The sequence below is a fragment of the Arvicola amphibius genome, chromosome 3, assembly GCF_903992535.2.
Source record: "Arvicola amphibius chromosome 3, mArvAmp1.2, whole genome shotgun sequence".
Lineage (NCBI taxonomy): Eukaryota > Metazoa > Chordata > Mammalia > Rodentia > Cricetidae > Arvicola > Arvicola amphibius.
This window is the reverse complement of record NC_052049.1, coordinates 97283561-97301294: the sequence shown is the minus strand read 5'-3', so window position 1 is coordinate 97301294 and position 17734 is coordinate 97283561. Positions and strand designations below refer to the sequence as shown.

Below are 17734 nucleotides of genomic sequence, written 5' to 3'. Positions count from 1 at the left end.
AAGGGGAAATGTTTTAGAACAACTACCTTTGTAGAATTCCTTTTACTCAATCTCTTCATAAACCTTATTTGGTTTCCACTCAGAAAACCCACAGTGTTCTATCAGTTACTTCGACTAAGGTGATACCCCTTCCCTAGCCTTATCCTTTCCTCTCACCTACCCTTGTCAGGCTGAACATTTCTGTCTAGTAGGCCGGACCCATCCCCCGTCCATGTGTAAAGTCAGAAAGGCATGTGGAGTGTGCGTACTGTTTCTGTGGAGCATCTGCTGCTCTACTTGCTTCAAAGTGTTGGGAATCAGCTCCCATCACATGGAGCCATCCTCCCCAAAGTCACTCAGATAACACAGGAGCTAGAGTATGTCCACTGTGAAGAAGTCGCTTTCACATTGGGTACCCAGTTGCCTTGGTTCATTTCTACTTGGTGTTCTTTTTCCCAGACAGAAGGATGGGCTGGAGCATATCTTTTTTTTCTTCTGATATTTCGATGGAATAGGTGAATACCAAAATACACGTTTAGTCTCCCATGATAGTAGGCCCAATAGAGATGCATGGTGACTCTCTGAGTCTGTACTCAATGGGGTTCTGATAATCTGCTCTCATGAGGCGGTAAAGGGTAGTCACAACTTGTTCATTTCAAGAAGCAGATCCCCCAGCCCTTGTCAGTTCCCACGGCATCGACATTTTCTTCTCTCCAAAGGAACAAATGTAGGATTAGTAGAAATCTCAGAAGTCACGTTTATGTCTCATCCAATGCTTGACACCAACCCAATCCCAGGTGCCGAGTGTGGTGACAGATCTGAAATTCATATATCCGACCTGTAATTCTGACTTTGTGCCTGCTCCTGATTGCCTCTGGAAGCTGAAATAAATAGGCTGCTTTTGGCACATCATTTCTGCTCTCAGAGTCTCATTCTTGGCAGCTCCCTAGGAAATGCAGATGTCTGTTTACAGCTGGCAAGGAGAGTATTAATTTTGATCACACCAGCTCTATCTCTTATGACAGTTCTGAGCTTGATGCCAAGGAAGCTTGCCTTTGTATATACGTGAATATGTATACACAGGTATAGAAGTACCCACTGTGGGTATTGTGTTCATGTGGCCATAGTGGCACAGAGCGGAAACATATACTGGAGCAAGTGATCAGTTAAGCTTTAAGGGAACTGAACTCTAGTGGAGCCCACAGTTATTAGTTTTTGGAGGTGAACCTGAAAAGGGTCCCTGAGGGAGACAAGACATGTTTGTGAGAAAGTCACTGTTGGTACTTTTTCTCAACCACGCAGTAAGCCAGTCCCTACAGAGCTAGATCCCTTTGTGTCCTTCAATGTTGTTCATTTGAACTGCGGGTTCCCTGGTTGGCTGAGTTCCTCTTTCCCCAAGAGACAATGCCGAGAGGCTGGATTTGATCTTATTTGTACACGAGGCCTGCTTTGAACACAGGAACTTGGGGACATTCATCCCCGAAGCACTAGAGAAACGGCCTAGGAAACAGTATTACTTACACTTCCCGCCTCTGTTTGCCATGTTGTGTTAATCAAGTGCTTGGAAATTAAGTCAGTAGCTCAAGTGCCCTCAGCTTAGAAGAGCTTTCTGAAACAAATACCAGAGTTGTCAACACGCGCGCCATGTAATTGGCCTCCATCAGCCCTTTGCTGGATAATTTTCAAACAATTCAAATCAAAACTGGAGCAGAAGGGAGATGTTTAGTTATTAGTTATCACACCTCGGCTGATGGACTGCTGTCTTTACATAGAAGGAGCAGATACGTGGTTTCCGTCTGTCAGCTTCTTTTTGCTAATGAAAGCCAGCCACCAAGAAGTTCCTCCAAGTTCCTGATGTGTGCTTTTCTTGAAAGGCCAAGAGCAGTATGAGGTTGGTACCTTAATCTTCCAGCTGTTAAAGGAGAAATGCAGCATAATCAAGGCTTCTCCAGGGTTCATCTGCTTCCTGAGAAGGTGGTTCAGGAAACAGTCTCTCTGGGAATCATGAGTGACTGATCTTTAGATTGCAACTTTGGTCCATCTGTTCACAACGGATAATTTGAGTGGATGGGTCACCACACTCCCAAGGATGCATGGCATAGCAAATTGCTCTTCTGTATAGTTAGCCTGCAAGATCACTGGCTTTCACATAAGAAGTTGCTAGGCAAATTTGAAGATGGCAATGTCTCTTGATGGTGGTGAGAAATGGAGACAGTGGCATGGACACATATGATTAGAGGTTAATACGGCGATGAACTTAGAGTGAAGAGTGGGCGGGAAAACAGAACACAGCGAGATAATTATATTGATGTTATGATAAACAGAGCAAATGGATTGCGAGAGAGAAGGACAGGTGGGTAGAACTAGACGGAAAGAGAAATCAATTGAGTAACTGGATCACGGTATGATTGCTTTGATAGCTTGATAAAATAATTAGCCAGCTATTGATCACTTTTTTATGAGTTGTGACAGCATTTAAGGGAAGTACTAGCATTAACATACTTCCCTCATTTGGTTACTTGATTTGCAAATTTTTAGTTTTGGGTTGTCTGCATAGTCTCAAGCCTGTAATTCTTACAACTAGTGAAGAAATGAGCGGAGTGGGAAGGCAGGAGAAGATGGCAGAACTGTACATGTGGATGTACGCATGCATATATCTATGGATACAGTGAGATAGCTTCTTACAAAGAGAATGTGTGAGACCTAATGGAATCGGTGACGAAATAAGCATGGGGAAGAGAATATGTACCTTTTAGCTGGGAAAACAACTGAAAGCTTAAAAGACAAAGTCAATAAGACATGCAGATGCAACTCTTACTGTGTACTACATCGTGAGTCAAGTTATACCTTCAGGGTGTTTGAAACGGGACATATTCTCTGCCCAATTTTGTGGAGTGTGTGTGTATGTGTGTGTGTGTGTGTGTGTGTGTGTGTGTGTGTGTGTGTGTGTTAATGGTTGTGGGAAGAGAAAAAGAGAAAAGGAAGGCCAAGGTAGCAAGAACAGATTCCATTTTGGGGCACGCCAATAAAAGATTATCCTACCCTTGGTAGAACCCTGCCCACCCCAACCCCAACCCACTCTTTAAAACTAAAAAAAAAAAAATCAAATAAACTTGGAAAATCCCAGAAACAAACCAAAGTGGGGGGGGGAGCCAACAAGAAGAAAAATAAACCAAAAAAACCCCAAACTGGTTTGCCCTCCGCAGTGTAGATTAAAGTCTGTGATATGGAGAAGCAGGCGTCGCTCAGAGGACCTATGGTTTCTTATCAAAACTTGATGAAGAAGTGGGCAAAGAAGGTCCCTGAGAGCCAGAGACAAGCCAGTGCTCTAGAGGCGGAATTTACACCATCAATGACTGCTCCAGGCCCTGTGTAGGGGAAAGAGAGACAGACTCATTAGCGCATAGCCTATAGGGCACCATATTTATCCCTGGCAAACAAGTGCAAGTCATGCTTCTCTGTGGCAAGTATCCCAAGTCCCTCCCCTCTCCACTGACCCTTCTGGGTTTGGAGAGCCATAAAATGCCCAATGGGAAGATAAAACCCTGAAGAGAGGAATTTATGGGTCACATTAACTACTACCATCTTCTCTGAAAGTTCGAGAATGAAAATGTGACAGAATGAGTTGATGACAGCCAATTAGGCACATAGGTCCAAGATGAGGGCAACAGACAGGGCTCTATCGTAAGATAAACCATCATTTTTCCATGGAAATGGACTCCAGTAAAGACAGGGTGACCAGTAAGGAGACACATATGGGTGCGAAAGAAAGGGTCCCTAGGGGTGAGAAACAAGCATTGAGGGGAGAGGAATGGAGATACTTTCTGAGTAACAGAAGTCTAGAGGTGGACTTCATCCTCTCTGCGTGTAATTCGGGTGCTGGAAGGTCCCTTTCAAAGCTGCTAAGAAAGGGGAACTGGAGACTGAGAGCAGGTATATCTCAGCCACCAGTCACGGCTCTAATATCCACAAACAAAACTCTGCCTCCTCAGAACAAACCATCATCCTACAGATGGCTCAGCTTGAAAGAATTCTCTCTTGTTTTCCTTCTTTCTTCTCTCCTTCCTCTGGCCCTACAGAGTCATGCACATTCCATAGAAAAATTAAACCCCAGAGTTACGACTCAGGCTACTTCTCCATGCTTCAGAAAGACACACGAGCAACTGTGGTTACTCTCACTCGCCTAGGTCCAAGGGCACCTGGGCAGGGGCTGAGCTCTGTCTCTTGGGCCCTTCTATGAACTTTCTTTGCAAATACTTGGAGTCGTAAGCAAGCTCCTAGTCTGTAGCTCACAAGCAAATGTACTTCCCAAAAAGCCAATTGCACGTTGTTAAAGGAGTGAAAGTCACAGATAGATGCCTCCAGAGAATCAGAGGCAAAGGGAAGGATAAGCAGACAGACAGCACGCCTCTTCTACCTATAATTTAAGCTAGGCTTCCCTTCCCTCTTTGCGAAGGAATGTGACCTGTCAACAAAGAGCCATTGAGAAGAACTGAGGCCGGAACCTTCTTGGACTGGAACCAAGCCATTGGCTTGGCTGTGAGTCTATGTCATGGCCTTACTTAGGAAGGGTGAACTCAAATCTGTTTGTAGGAGTTTCCAGGACTCTTCATTTAGCCATGGGACTGTAGCTGTTTCTTCCTCAAGGATTTCCAAACAGGCGAATTTCCCCTTGACTTACACTATATGCAATTATACACTTTTATAGAGTAAAGTGTCATATTTTTTTGATGGTAGCTTGACATTTGGCTTGCTCAGTTCTGCATTTTTACTATGGCAAATTCACAAACATCAGCAGGAGCCAGGTTCTATCCTAATGCTATGGGACCCATGGAGGCAAAATATATCTGTGAAAATTAGCCTGATTCGCAGGCCCCTAGCTATGCCAGCACACACCCTAATTAGTTGCATTTGCCCGAAGAATGTAATAAGTTTGAAAATGTTTAGGTTGCAGATCAGTACACTTCTCATATTATGTCAGGAGGGGTAGACAAAGAAGTCTTTCAGTGTAGTCTGAGCTGACCTCAAAACTGAAATTCAACTGCTATATCTAGGTAAGTTTGTAAGGAATAAACAATGGAGATTCGTAAGTCTTGTGCACCTCTTCACGTGTTTCCTTCCTAACTGGTATCACTATAATACACAGCTTTACCCCAGCACCTACAGCATCCTGTTCCAGAAGCCACTACATGCATTGAGATCTGCAGATGCTCAAGGATCATAGACAAAATGCAAAGTGCTTTAAGAAAACCTGCTTATACTCTCCTGTATACGTCATATCGGTCCTAGAGTATTAGTGTCTGTGGGTCTATGGAAATAGTTGTTACATTGCTTATCACGTGACAGCAAGAAAAGGAGTCTGTACTCATTCAAGACAGATAATATTTTCACCCTCCCTCTCTTCTCATTCTCTTCATTGTCATCCTCTCTCTCCTCTTCCTTCTCTACTTTCTTCATCTTCTTCCTCCTTCTGCTTTCCTTGACCCGGAGATAGACCTTTACATATGCTAGACAACCGCTATGCTACTGAGAAATATCTTGGTCCAAACACAAAGTTTTCAGTGTGCAGTTGGTTGGACCTATAAATGAAGGACTGTGGACACCGAGGAGCATTCGTGTACATATATACTTTTGCTTGAAAGTATATTTTATTATATATAATAAAACTATGCATATATATACATTGGACTAGTTATGCATGTTCATGCATGTACACATGTACCTGTAAACGTGTGTTCAGCTCATCTGCTATGTTGATATTAATGTAGGAAACAACTGAAGCCCATGAGCCCCTCTTAAGGAAGGGGTATTTCATCTAGGAGGCAGTGGGTAGATTTAAGTCTTCCTGTGAAATGTCTGTCACTAACAGGTCTGATCTAGTTGAAGCAAAGCACAAACGAGTAAGAGACAGAGAGAGGAGCTGGTCCCCAAACAGAAATAAGTGTTTCTGGTGGTGTGGGTGAGGCACTTGGGGCTCCCTGGAAGGGGATGAGAAGCATGTTCCTTTTGAATATTTTAGAATGGAAACCATGAGGATGACTTAGTAAATGCATTGGATGCTTAATGTGCGAAGAAAATAAAGATGTTATGTCTGTGCTATGTTCTGTATGGGGGAAGCATGAGCCTAAAGGTTAATCATATTTAAATCCCTTTAGCTGTAACAACAAACCCCCAAATACATCCACTATGGTTACTTCCAATTGGTAAACTGGTAAACTGAGAAACAGAACAGCTAAAAAAAAATCTTGCCTAAATCAAACAACTCATACATCTGAAACTGCAATAGAACCAATCCCGGTCCCCAAATCTGTGCCTTGCTTCTGACAACCCTTCTTCCTCTCTGATGAAAATGATTTCATAGGTCCCAGAAACCGCAGCACCATGTGGTGATGGGAGCAATGGACTGGGAAGTAGATTACATGCTTCAGTTGCTCCCTAGCAGAGCGACTCTCTTGCTGTGCTTTGGGTCTATTGTTTGCAAACAGTGAGGAAGTAAGGTGTGATGGCCCTGTAAGGCTCCACTCCTGCTTTCTGAGCCCATGGAGACTATGCCCCTTGTGCTAGGAGGGAGAGCTGGTCAGCAGCCAGACAGCCATGGCCAGGAAGTATGAAGTATCACCATGTGACTTTTGGTACCACTGCATGACCGCGCCCCTCCTAAGAGAGCAAGAAGCTCAGAAACATCCATTGACCTTACAGTTTCCATTTTTGGCCCCCATTCCTGTGCAGCTCCAGGAAGTTGTTTTCTATTTCACAAGCATGACAAGCACCTGCTTGATGTATCAGGTGATATCATAATTTACTACCATATCACCTTCGGTTAATCATTCAATGAAAAGTGGAGATTGCAGCCCCATAATTAATCTAATCCACCATGATACAGATTAAAATCAACAGTTTTTTCCTCAGACAAATCCTGGACACATTTGTGATTTGGCTATTGGTCCTAGTAGCAAGAATGGTACTCTACAGGATGGCTCTGAGGCTTTGTTCAGAGTGAAAAGGCAGTGGCTCACATCCATGGACCTTTATGTTGGAGGGCCATGAGACAAAAACACATCCACAATGAACTGCCTTTTAACTTGCGTCCTTACAGTAACCCTGCTTTACTGAGAACAAGGAAACGAAAGCATCTGAACTGGGTTGTTCCCTCTAGGCGCCTATATGCCACAGTTGGCTGATTTAGACAAATCTTTGTGCTAGAATATGGAAAAGGGATGGATTTATATAGTTTAACTAACTTGATGGGCAACCATGTTATGCTGAAGCTCACCTTTAAACCTTAAGATGGAACTGGCTTTTGCAGGCACACGTAAGTTCAGTGAATCGGGAGGCATACTGAACTTTAGGGACTGGGAGAAACTTCTCACCCGGAGCTCACAAAAGCCCCACACACATCTCCAGAGTCAGAATCCTTTACTTAAGTCCTGGCTTCTTTGGGTACCAGCTGCACAGGCTTCTCCAGGTACGGGGCAGCTAACATGAGTTTTAACTTTAGCAAATGTGATAAAGCATCCAACTGAAGTTCAGGTTTGTTTATTGATTTGTTTTTTTTTTTTTCTTGTTAGACTGATTATTAGTGGAAATAATCTGGAAAGTAGTTTTCATTTAAAACAAAGATTTGGGAGTAGAAGGCAGAGTTTTAGTGCTTTGCTCCGATCAGCAAGCTGGCACCAAGATATGCCTGCAGAAAGGCAGGGGGTCTGGAGAAAAGGCAGGACTACAAGATGGAATAAGGGACGGGTCCAGGGAAACATGGGTAGCAAGGCTCTCAACAGAGAAAAATATTCTGGCCCCTCTGCCTCCTTGGCATCTCTACCTTGTCTGTGAAATCCTAAAAATGTTTGGGCTAAAGTCATTGATAGTTCATAAGTGTAAGTAATCTTCTTAACTTTTTGTTCAGTCCAATTTACGTTCACATCCTGACGCTGGCTTGCTATCCATGTGGATTTAGATTAGGTACTTTGTGCTTTCTTGTTGCAAATCGAAATAATTATATGGTGTGCACAGGATTTGAGTGGTTCAGACAGTGCCTGGGACATAGTAGTCACAGAGCTGAAGTGGCTGTTGTTGTGGCTTGATGGTTTGTACTCTGGCCTCTTCTGTATCTTTACTGGGATGAACACTATATTATTTAGGATCCTTCACAGGTATGTTGAACTTGGAATGATGTTTTGGTACTGAGAAGGAGTTTAATGGTCAGAATAACCACCGCTGGGAGGGGCCAAGGCTATAAGGGATTCAGAGGGTGCTGAGCACCAAGGATGAGGGAAAAGGACCCACAACCAAGCTTTGTAGCCAAGTCCAGAGTCAAAGAGCCAATAAGGAAAGAATAGGGGGGTCCCAGGCCAGCCTCAGAGAGATCACAGTACTTGCTAACTGTCTGCTATGTCATGCTCTTTTCTCAAAAGACAGTCACATACTCTGCCTCCAAAGAACTTATATTCTAGTGGCTTCTACACAGCCTCTTTCTGTTTCTAAATTTTTTTTTCGTCTGACACTGGGAATGAAATCAAGGGCTTTGTACATGTCAGTCAAGCACTATATCATGGATGTGTCCCCCATATACAACTTGGTTTTTCTTGTTTTAAATTGCTGTTGAGACATGAGCTCTCTAAGTTGACTGGTGTGCTGGCTAGTTTTATGTCAACTCGACAAGTTAATCCCATCTGAGAAAAGGGATACTCAGTTGAGAAAAAGCACCCATGAGATCTGATTGTAGGCAGACCTGCAAGGCATTTTCTTAATTTGTAGTTGATGGGGGACCAAACCCATTCTGGGTGGTGCCATCCACTGGGCTGGTGGTCCTCAGAAAGCAGGCTGAGCAAGCCTTAGGGAGTCAGCAGCTCCCCCTCTGCATGGCCTCTGCAGCAGCTCCTGCCTCCAGGTTCCTGCCTTGTTTGAGTTCCTGTCTTCATTTCTTTGGTTGGTGAACATGATATGGAAATGTAAGCCAAATAAAGCCCTTCCTCTCCAACTTGCTTTTTGGTCATGTGTTTCTTCACTGCAGTAGAAGCCCTAACTAAGCCTGTGTTGACACTTTCTTTCTTTTGTCCAGGCAATCCTTGAACTCTACCTCAGAGCTGGAATTACAGACGTGCATTATCAAATCTGTTGTCTTCTTCTTCTTTTCCCCGAAACCCTCACAGATTCTAGGGAGAAATCCATTTGAGACAAATAATCCCAAGTCCCTTGCCCCTCAGGAACACCCAGCTCGCTGGAGAGTCATAAGGAGACCTAATTTGGAAGAACTAACCTTTGTTTCTGCCTCTGTTCCCCACAAGTAGGATGAATTTGATGAAAACACTCAAGCTTTCCTGCAGGGGAGCTTTTAATGTATAAAATAGGGAAAGAGTGGTTTTTCTACCTTGTAAGGTCGTTGTGGGGGTCAACTGAGATAGTCTTTAAATGCTAAGTATATGTAAAGAATGAGTACAGGCGAGGTGATCAGTCCTTGGGTGGCGCTGTGTGGGGATCCTGTTTTAAATAACAAAATCCTGTGGAAAATGCCAGCTGCTCAAAGGCCCCCAACTACAAACCAAAAGCAACCTTGGCTGTGGCTAATAAGTGAGTCTATTCCTTGAGAGGTCTCAGGGAGGCTGCTGTCCACAGGAGAAAGCTTTCTACTAAAGAGCAACCATGCTGAGGAGATGCCTAGAGAAGTCCAATTCTTCCCCCAGGCCAACGCTGCCTTTAAGGAATCATCTCTGTTTACAGTTAACAATGACTCAGTTCAATGAGAATAGCTGCTACAAATACCAAGCTTCATTAAATATCCTTTTCAGGGATAAATTGACAGTGAGAATGTGTAATTATGCCCTTTCCCATTATTCCATCCCCTCCTCCTTTACCCTTTTTGAATGCTAAAATTAATTGCTTTCTTCATGCCTAAAGTTGAGCATCTCAGAAAATCAAAGCTGAAATGAGAATACAAAGACACAAAACAAACTCAGAATGGCACCACGCCTAGGGGACAGATAGGCCGACAAGCAGAAGTTGGTTTTCAGTATAAACACACACACACAAAAGAGAGAACTAGAGCTGTAGCCTGGTTGTAGCATGCTTGCCTAGCATGTACAACCCCTTGGGTTTGACCCAAGTACTGCCAACACACACGTGCACACACACACACACTTACATACATAAAAAAGAACTAGAAAGGCAATGACAAAGAGACAGATTATAGAGATGGCAAGATGATAGAAAGATTTATTGGCACATACTATATGGCCAGATTAGCTAGGACATACATAGACTTTAAGATCAGCCAAAGATGACACCTAAGAAGCCAAAAAGCAAAAAAGTAGGGTCTACCTCTAAGAATGAGTAAATATTGGACTGTCAAGTATTAAATTTGATTGGTGATCTCTCTTGGAATTAGGCCATGTTGACAAAATTAGAAGTGGGCCACCATCCTTGCCACCTGTAGACTAGATATGTACTGCTGCCTTCGAGGGCGACTCACCTCTGCCCAGACTGTCAGCTGCTAACAAAGTGCCCAGATTCATCCAAAGCTTTCAGACACAAATCTGCCGCAGCTGAGGTCTCAAAGCTTAAAAATGTAGGGTACGTTACATATGGTGAAGGCATTGGGATATGCTGCTGGCTTCCCTTTCTCTTTGCAAATTGCAATGAAAATATGGCATCTTTCATCAGGAATGGCAGGATATGTAGCTGAGATTCTATTAAAATGGCAGGTGGGAGGGTGGACGCATTGAACAAAAAAGGCACAAAGAAACAAACCCCACAGGCAAGTTGAACTTGTTGCTAACACAGGAGATCAAGGCAATATCTGAAATCTAAGGAGCTACAGTATTGTTCTGAAATTTGGATGGGTTTATGAGCGCGATTATGAACTGCACGACCTTCCTAATGAGGAACCAAAAGGATAATGATGTTCGCGGTGATTAAAAGAGGAGCAGGGAAATCTAATTAGAGGATGTGTGCGCGCACTTGTTGGTGAAACATAAACCTATTTTCAGCAGTGCTGGCTGATGAACGCACATTTCCCTTCAAAGAACTTTCTCTCCATTGTCTTTAACTACAGTGGAGACCACGGAGGCACAGGCACTGTGTTGTTTTACAATTGAGATTAGCCAGGTTTTGCAGCTAACTAGGAAGGGCTGATAAAGTGGCAAAAGCAGCGGCCATCTTTGTTTTGTTCTCTTCTCACACCCTGTTCTGTCCTTCTCGCCACAAAAGACAACGGCTTAGCAAGTCAGTGTCAGAAGCTAATTCATATCTGTAGGCTCCTCTCACAAACCAGAGAGAGAGAGAGAGAGAGAGAGAGAGAGAGGACTCCTTGCTAAGCTGTGTGCCTATGCTGACATCAGCACACCCCGGGTGCTCAGTGTTAAATTCGAGATGCTTAGGCTAATAGCCAGATGTCAATGATTCACAGAGAGGAGGTGGGGTGCCAGCCGGTGACAAGGAACCTCATCAGGAATGAAATGTGAAATGTCTGCATTTTCCACTCTCCTAATATGTTGACATTTTGCAGGTTGGGAAAAATATAAATGATTATGCTGCTGTCATCAGCCAAAAGCAATGGTATTTCTCTCTGACTCATTCTCTCCCACCTAGATTTAGCTGTGGATTTGTTAAAAAAAATATCATATACGTTATCAGCAGGAAATGGGCAGATATGTGCAGTGCTGGATGCGTTTGCAAGGATGTCTTCCCTAAGAGTGGATTGGAATGTTTGATGTGGTCTCCTTCAGAAGGAACATGGGTGGGGGACGGCTACATTTCCAATTAGAATCTGGCTGTGTGGATGGCAAGGATGCACAGGAAAATCAGAGGAATAATGGTATGGCTTCCCTGCAGGGAGAGAACTAAGTGTCCTTTTGAGTATCTAGCTGCCCTTTGGTTGGCAAAGGATTTTAAACGAACAGCGGCTGTAACTGATGCCCCCATTGACTGGAAGATTTATTTACTAATTCGACCAACATTTGCTGGGCAATGACTATTGCCAGACACGGTGCTACATCCTCTAAGTGCAGAAACAAACACAAACAGAAGACGCGCCGATGGGCATGCCACTACAGGAGCCTAAGGATGAGGGATTGCTTCTTCAGGGACACTCAGAAATGTTCTGCAAATGGGCTGCCAGAGAGGACACACTTGGAGGACAAGTGTGGCTTTATCAGGCAGAAGAGAGGGCAAAAGCTTGTGCACGTGACCCTCCTACAAGCAGGAAGAACTACAAGACATATAGGCTGGAAAGTAACGTGGGATTAAGTCTGGTGTTGCTACTTGCTTGGTAGCATGTCTACCTGGGGGACTTATGTCGTACCATTTACATCCTCCCAGCTCTGGGCTCTTCTTCTATGAAATGGAAATAAGAACTTCATGACAATGGATTCTTAGGTTCTTAAGGCCGTGTGTGGCTGACACTTAGAGGTTTTTCATTCCTCGAGAGTGGAACTCAACATTTTATTATACTGGACTCTGTATCTGTTTATACAGTGTCAGAAGCTCTGTCCCTACTCATTCCTCATTCTTGGTATAACTATCAGAGCACAGTAGGCACCAATAAGACATTTGTTGACTAGATGAACAAATGCTTTGAGGGAGTCATCCTGATCGTTGCCTTAGCCAATGGGATCTGGAGGACACAGGGCCCTGCCTGGTGAGTACCTAGGGTGAGGTGTATGTAGTGGGGAGGGGAGAGGCAATCAGTAAGGTTGTAAGACAGGTTGATCTCAGAATACACACAACCTCAGTGGCATGCTTCTCTGGTAGGCAGGAATCTTCAACCACTGAAATGACAAGGTCCCTTTGGGGTGTGCGGCAAGCCATTTGGGAGGGAGTACTAAAAAGAAGGAAACCAGTGGGAGGGAAGATGAGCACCCTGGTCAGATGCATTGTTTAGCGTGTGATCATGGCAAGCGGGCAGCAGCGGTAAGGGAGGAGTCCATTGGCCAAGGCTCCTTGGTTAGTAAAAGAATAAAAATGAGGGTGAGGGTTCTAGTGAGGGGGTGCAGCAGAAAAGAATGCACAGGCTGAATTGGAGGGGACCCAAGGGAGGATAGCAGCTGGTTCTGTTAGGGATCCAGGGAATAAGTGGGTTACAGTTTGCCAATCAAGAGTCTTAAAGGTACAGATTTGTTAGTAGGATTCACTCTGTGGCTACCACTCTTCCCTGAGCCTAGGATTCCCTAAGTAACTTGCTTACAAGTCATATCCCCAGGGCCATTCATCAAGGATTTGAGTAAGTGGTCCCAGATTAAGGCTCACAATTTGCATTTTTAAGACTCCTCACGTTAATCTCATCCAGGTCCAGACAGGCCGCTGCTATGACACTTGAAGACATTGGTGACCTCTCCAGCTCTCGCTGCTGTCCTCCCTTGAGACGGACTTGTGGGGCTTGTGGAGGGGAGCCAGGAACAGACAAGATGGAAAGGTAAGAAGGAAGTCATCTCCTTGTGATCACAGGACTTAGAAGCAAGTTTTGGAAGGTAGAGTGGAAAGGAGTGGGGAAGAGACGTGGAGGGGGGCTCTGGAAAGAGACGAATCTTGGTGTTATAAGGAGAGAGATCCTGGGACTTGAGAAAGTAAAGGCTGCGGATCCTGTGGTGATGTGGGCCTTGGGGCATATGCCGGAGAGAAGCCAAACTCTCCTGTGCTCACTCCGTATGATGAATGGGCCTGGAGCCACTTGAGTAGATAGTGCTGTTCAGGATGCTTTGATAATGAAAAAGAAAGAGAAGACAGAAGCATGGTTTTGTGGGGCAGAGCAAGAAGGCAGGGGCACTGTGTGGGGAATGGTGTGAAGGCAGGGGCATAGTGTAGGGAAGGATGTGAAGACAGGGGCATAGTGTAGGGTAGGGTGTGAAGGTAGGGGTATTGTGTGGGGCAGGGTGTGATGGAAGGGGCAGTGTGTGGGGCAGACTGTGAGGGCAGGGGCATTGTGTGAAGTAAGGGGCATTGTATGGGGCAGGATGTAAAGGCAGGGGCATAGTATGGTGTAAGGTGTGATGGACGGGGCATTGTGTCGGGTGCAGCATTTTGGGCATGGAGTGAAGGCAGGGAGGTTGAATCCTGGTTGTGTTGGACACCAAGGGCTTTGCTCACAAGTGCTGTTGAGTGGCTTGGACAGGAGCTCGATGCTGCTAGTGTCAGCTGAAGAAACTTTAGAGAGCAGTATGCTGTGCAGATTAAATGCAGAGGAACAGCCATTAAAAAGAAACTGAGGCTTGGTCACTGGGTCTCTAGGAGCCATCTAATGGGCTCTGGGCAACACTGCTGAGGGGGTGCTTACTGATGCTTCACCTGAGGAGACATTCTAGTGCACAGACGTTTCCTTAACACGAGTGTTTGAGATGACAGCTCACGCGTGGTGAGTTGTTCCAATGAGTTGCCCCTATGCCCGATACTTAATTCTTAATATAACTTAATTATGTTCCTACAATTTCACAGATGACGTTTGAGAAGTCTGTTTTCTTCCTGCATCATCCCCTTCTCTTTGGCTTTGTGTGCAATCACTGCCGTTGTCTCCTGCCTGTCCCAGTAATGTGTGCATATATGTATGTATATATACATATATGCACATATACATATATACATATATATCTATATATGTCTCTCTATATATGTCTATATATGTGACTATATATGTCTATATGTATGTATGTGTATATATACATATATATATATGTGTGTGTCTATACATGTCTCATGAAGCATATCGTATTGCAGTACTGGATACAGTCAGGCCCCACATCCTCCCTCTTCACACTCTCAGGACAGTGGGACTGGGCTTCTTGCTCCTCGCCTGGAGGAGGCAGAGTTGGTTGGCACATTGCTGGAAAGTAAGTGACTTCCGCAAGAGACAAAATTGTGGCCTGCAAGCTGGGCCTGGCCACTCCCTGCTACACACAGGGCTGACAAAACTTCAAGGGCCACAGGCTGCAGGTGGAGCTTCAAATGACTACAGCTACTCAATAAAGCTATTGAATGCATGGAGTGCACTTCTTTCTAGCACTTAGGACATGGGCCACCATCTCTAAAGTTCTGGGTCATGTTGTTAGAGACCATCTGTGACAGCTCAAATAAAAATGGCCCCCATAGGCTCAGAGGGAGTGACACTATTAGGAGGTGTGGCCTTGTGGGAGGAAGAGTGTCCCGGGGCGGGGTGGGGGAGGGGGGATTGAGGTTTCAAGCGCTCAGGCCAGGCCCAGTGTCACTCTCTCTTCCTGCTGCCTGCCAATATGGGTGGAGAGCTCTCAGCTCTCCCTCTAGCAACACAGTTACCTGCTCTCACGCTCCCTGCCATGATGACAATTGACTAAACCTCTGAACTTGTAAGCAAGTCCCAAATAAATGTCTTCCTTTCTAAGTGTTGCAGTGGTCATGGTGTCTCTTCCCAGTGATCAAAAGTCTAACTAAGTCACCGTCCTTTGGAAAGGGTCTTGTAGTCCCATTGTGTCTCAGATTCAGAACAGAGGCAGCGAGAAAGCAAGCAAGGCTCCCATCTTCTGCTCTTGGCCTTTGCTGAGCTCTGAGCAACAGACGGCACCACAGCCTTTCTGCTGCACTGGACCTCGGCTTTGCCAGCTTTGCCTGGTTACTGCTCTGCATCTTGCTCCTTTCCCAGCTCTGAGGGTGTCTGGGTCCAAGGAAGGTGGGTGATGTAATGTGCTGTTGAGTAGGCTCTGTCCTCGCGGCTCTGGGACAGGAAGGTGGCTGGTGTGATGAGAAAGAAGCATTGCACACAATGTCACCAAGCACGGACTGGGGTGATCATCTACTATTTCTTTCAGTCATTTTTCTCCTTTTAGTCTACTCCCCCACCCACTGTTTCCATAATCCTGCAGTTTTGTTTAATACTTTCAGTTTTTAAACTTGCTTCTATCCAATCCTTCTTTGGTTGTTACTTTTCCACGCAGAAATATAGCCATGTGTGAGCATGAGCCTGAAGGGTTGAGACCACAGAGACAGTCAAAGGAGACTGTCAAATACCAGAAGCAGACCCCATAGCTTGGCAGACTTAACCTGCTTAAATACTTGGGCTTTGCACGTGTGCTGGGAAAGAATGAACATGCAGGTTGTAGGTGTGGAAGTTTGCCCTCACTGGAGATGGTTTTAGGGCAGATGGTTAGAAAAGGAAGCATTTGGTATAGGAGATGGCCAAGGTGAGCAACTTGTTGATATGTGATTCCATACCAGTTGGCCACGAGCATCCTCCATGGACTGAACTAAAGTAGAACTCAAGTACCAAGGCCCTGGAATTAGAAGGCCTGGCTCAGGTCACAGTTCAGATGCTCACAAGCCAGGGTGATTTGAGTTGTCACTCTCAGCTCTCATTTTCCACACATAGAAAACCAGGAAAAATTTAGCAGATACTTTATAGGCTCAGTAAGTGAGATACCTAGGAAAAGCCCCTGTGTGGTAGTCCTGTACATTCCAGCCATTTGTGGTTATAATTAGATATGCTTATGGTCAAGTGAGGATGGGAAAAACATTGTGGGTCAATAGAAAGGGTGGGCCAACTAGACACGTTCTATTTTCTCTATGTCTGAATCTATGTCCCTTTGTCTTAGCATCAGAGTGGAGAGGAGTACCTTTGAGGAGACCACAAAGGACATCTTACCCAAAGGGTCATCATGGGTAAAAATGCCAAGTTCATTGAGAGAATTTTCCTAAGCCAGTCAGCTAAGAAACAACACAGGCTGCTTACTAAGTCCTTCTGGGACACACCCCTTTCTCTCAGCTTATCACATCTTAGTCTCTGAGAGCTGAACTTTTAGTATCATTAATACAACTTTTGTTCTTGGCTTACTGTCACATATTCATTCATCCACAAAATCTTCTAGATCAGCTACTATGTATGAATCTCTATGTCAGATTATAGAGATATAGCTAAACATGGTTCCTAGGTCCAATGATCTCACTGGATTAAGGGGGAAAAGGCGTATATCAAACAAAACAACTTGAAGGGAAAGTCCTAAGTTGAAGGTAAAGGCTGTGGAATCAGGGCATCTACCTGCTGTGTCCAGATTACGTGCTTATCTCTCAGGACAATGTGTTGTACCCACTTGGGCAGATACTGAACACATTCTTGTAGAATGAACACTGTGAGGATACCATGGGCAAATCAAGATGTGACAAGCATATGAGGTGGGGGGTACTGATCTGCATAGAGTCTAGGGAAGCCTTCCTCCAGGAATGGATGCTGAGAGTGGGCTCCAATTAGGTGAGTGAGACCTGGAGACTTGGAGAATGGAGAGCGTTGTAGTTAAAGGAAAGAGGAGACATCGGAGGAAACAAAAGCAGATGTCCTTCCGGCCAATGATCCTGGCAGGTATACAAATAGAGAGAGTGATCCTATGAGGTACTTCACAGGAAGTGTTGGTGGACATGGAAAAGAATCGTGGCATCCAGCATCCATAGGAAAGGCTCAGTAGTTTTAGCTATTTTGATAAACTTTGTCCTACTGACAATTCATAATCTTTCCCATAATCCTCAGTAATCTGAGGCCTTCCATCATTGGGTGTTATCTATATTTATTTGTAGGTCCCTTTATTTAATCCCCTCATCAGCATTTGGAGGCAGGCACAAAAATCCCAACAACCTCATTGAAGAAAAGAAGGATGAAGGCGTTTGACTGACATGTGGATGAACTGGGATGCAAATCTATGTCTGTACTGTGAAGTGGATTATGTCCTCTAAAATTATTATGTTAAATGTCTAGCCATGAGCATGACTCTGTTTGGATATGAAATCTATAAGAAGGTACTTAGGTTAAATGAGG

General features: G+C 44.6%; 1 protein-coding gene across 3 annotated transcripts in view; it reads right to left on the bottom strand.

Annotated features, from left to right (window-relative positions):
- Positions 1–3246: 3246 nt before the first annotated feature.
- Positions 3247–17734, bottom strand: part of Opcml (opioid binding protein/cell adhesion molecule like) — a 517106-nt gene continuing 502618 nt past the window's right edge. For all 3 annotated transcript variants that reach the window (XM_038323188.1, XM_038323189.1, XM_038323190.1), the window contains one exon: positions 3247–3347. In XM_038323188.1, coding sequence (XP_038179116.1) covers positions 3247–3347 — 101 coding nt within the window. The remainder of the gene's footprint in view (positions 3348–17734) is intronic.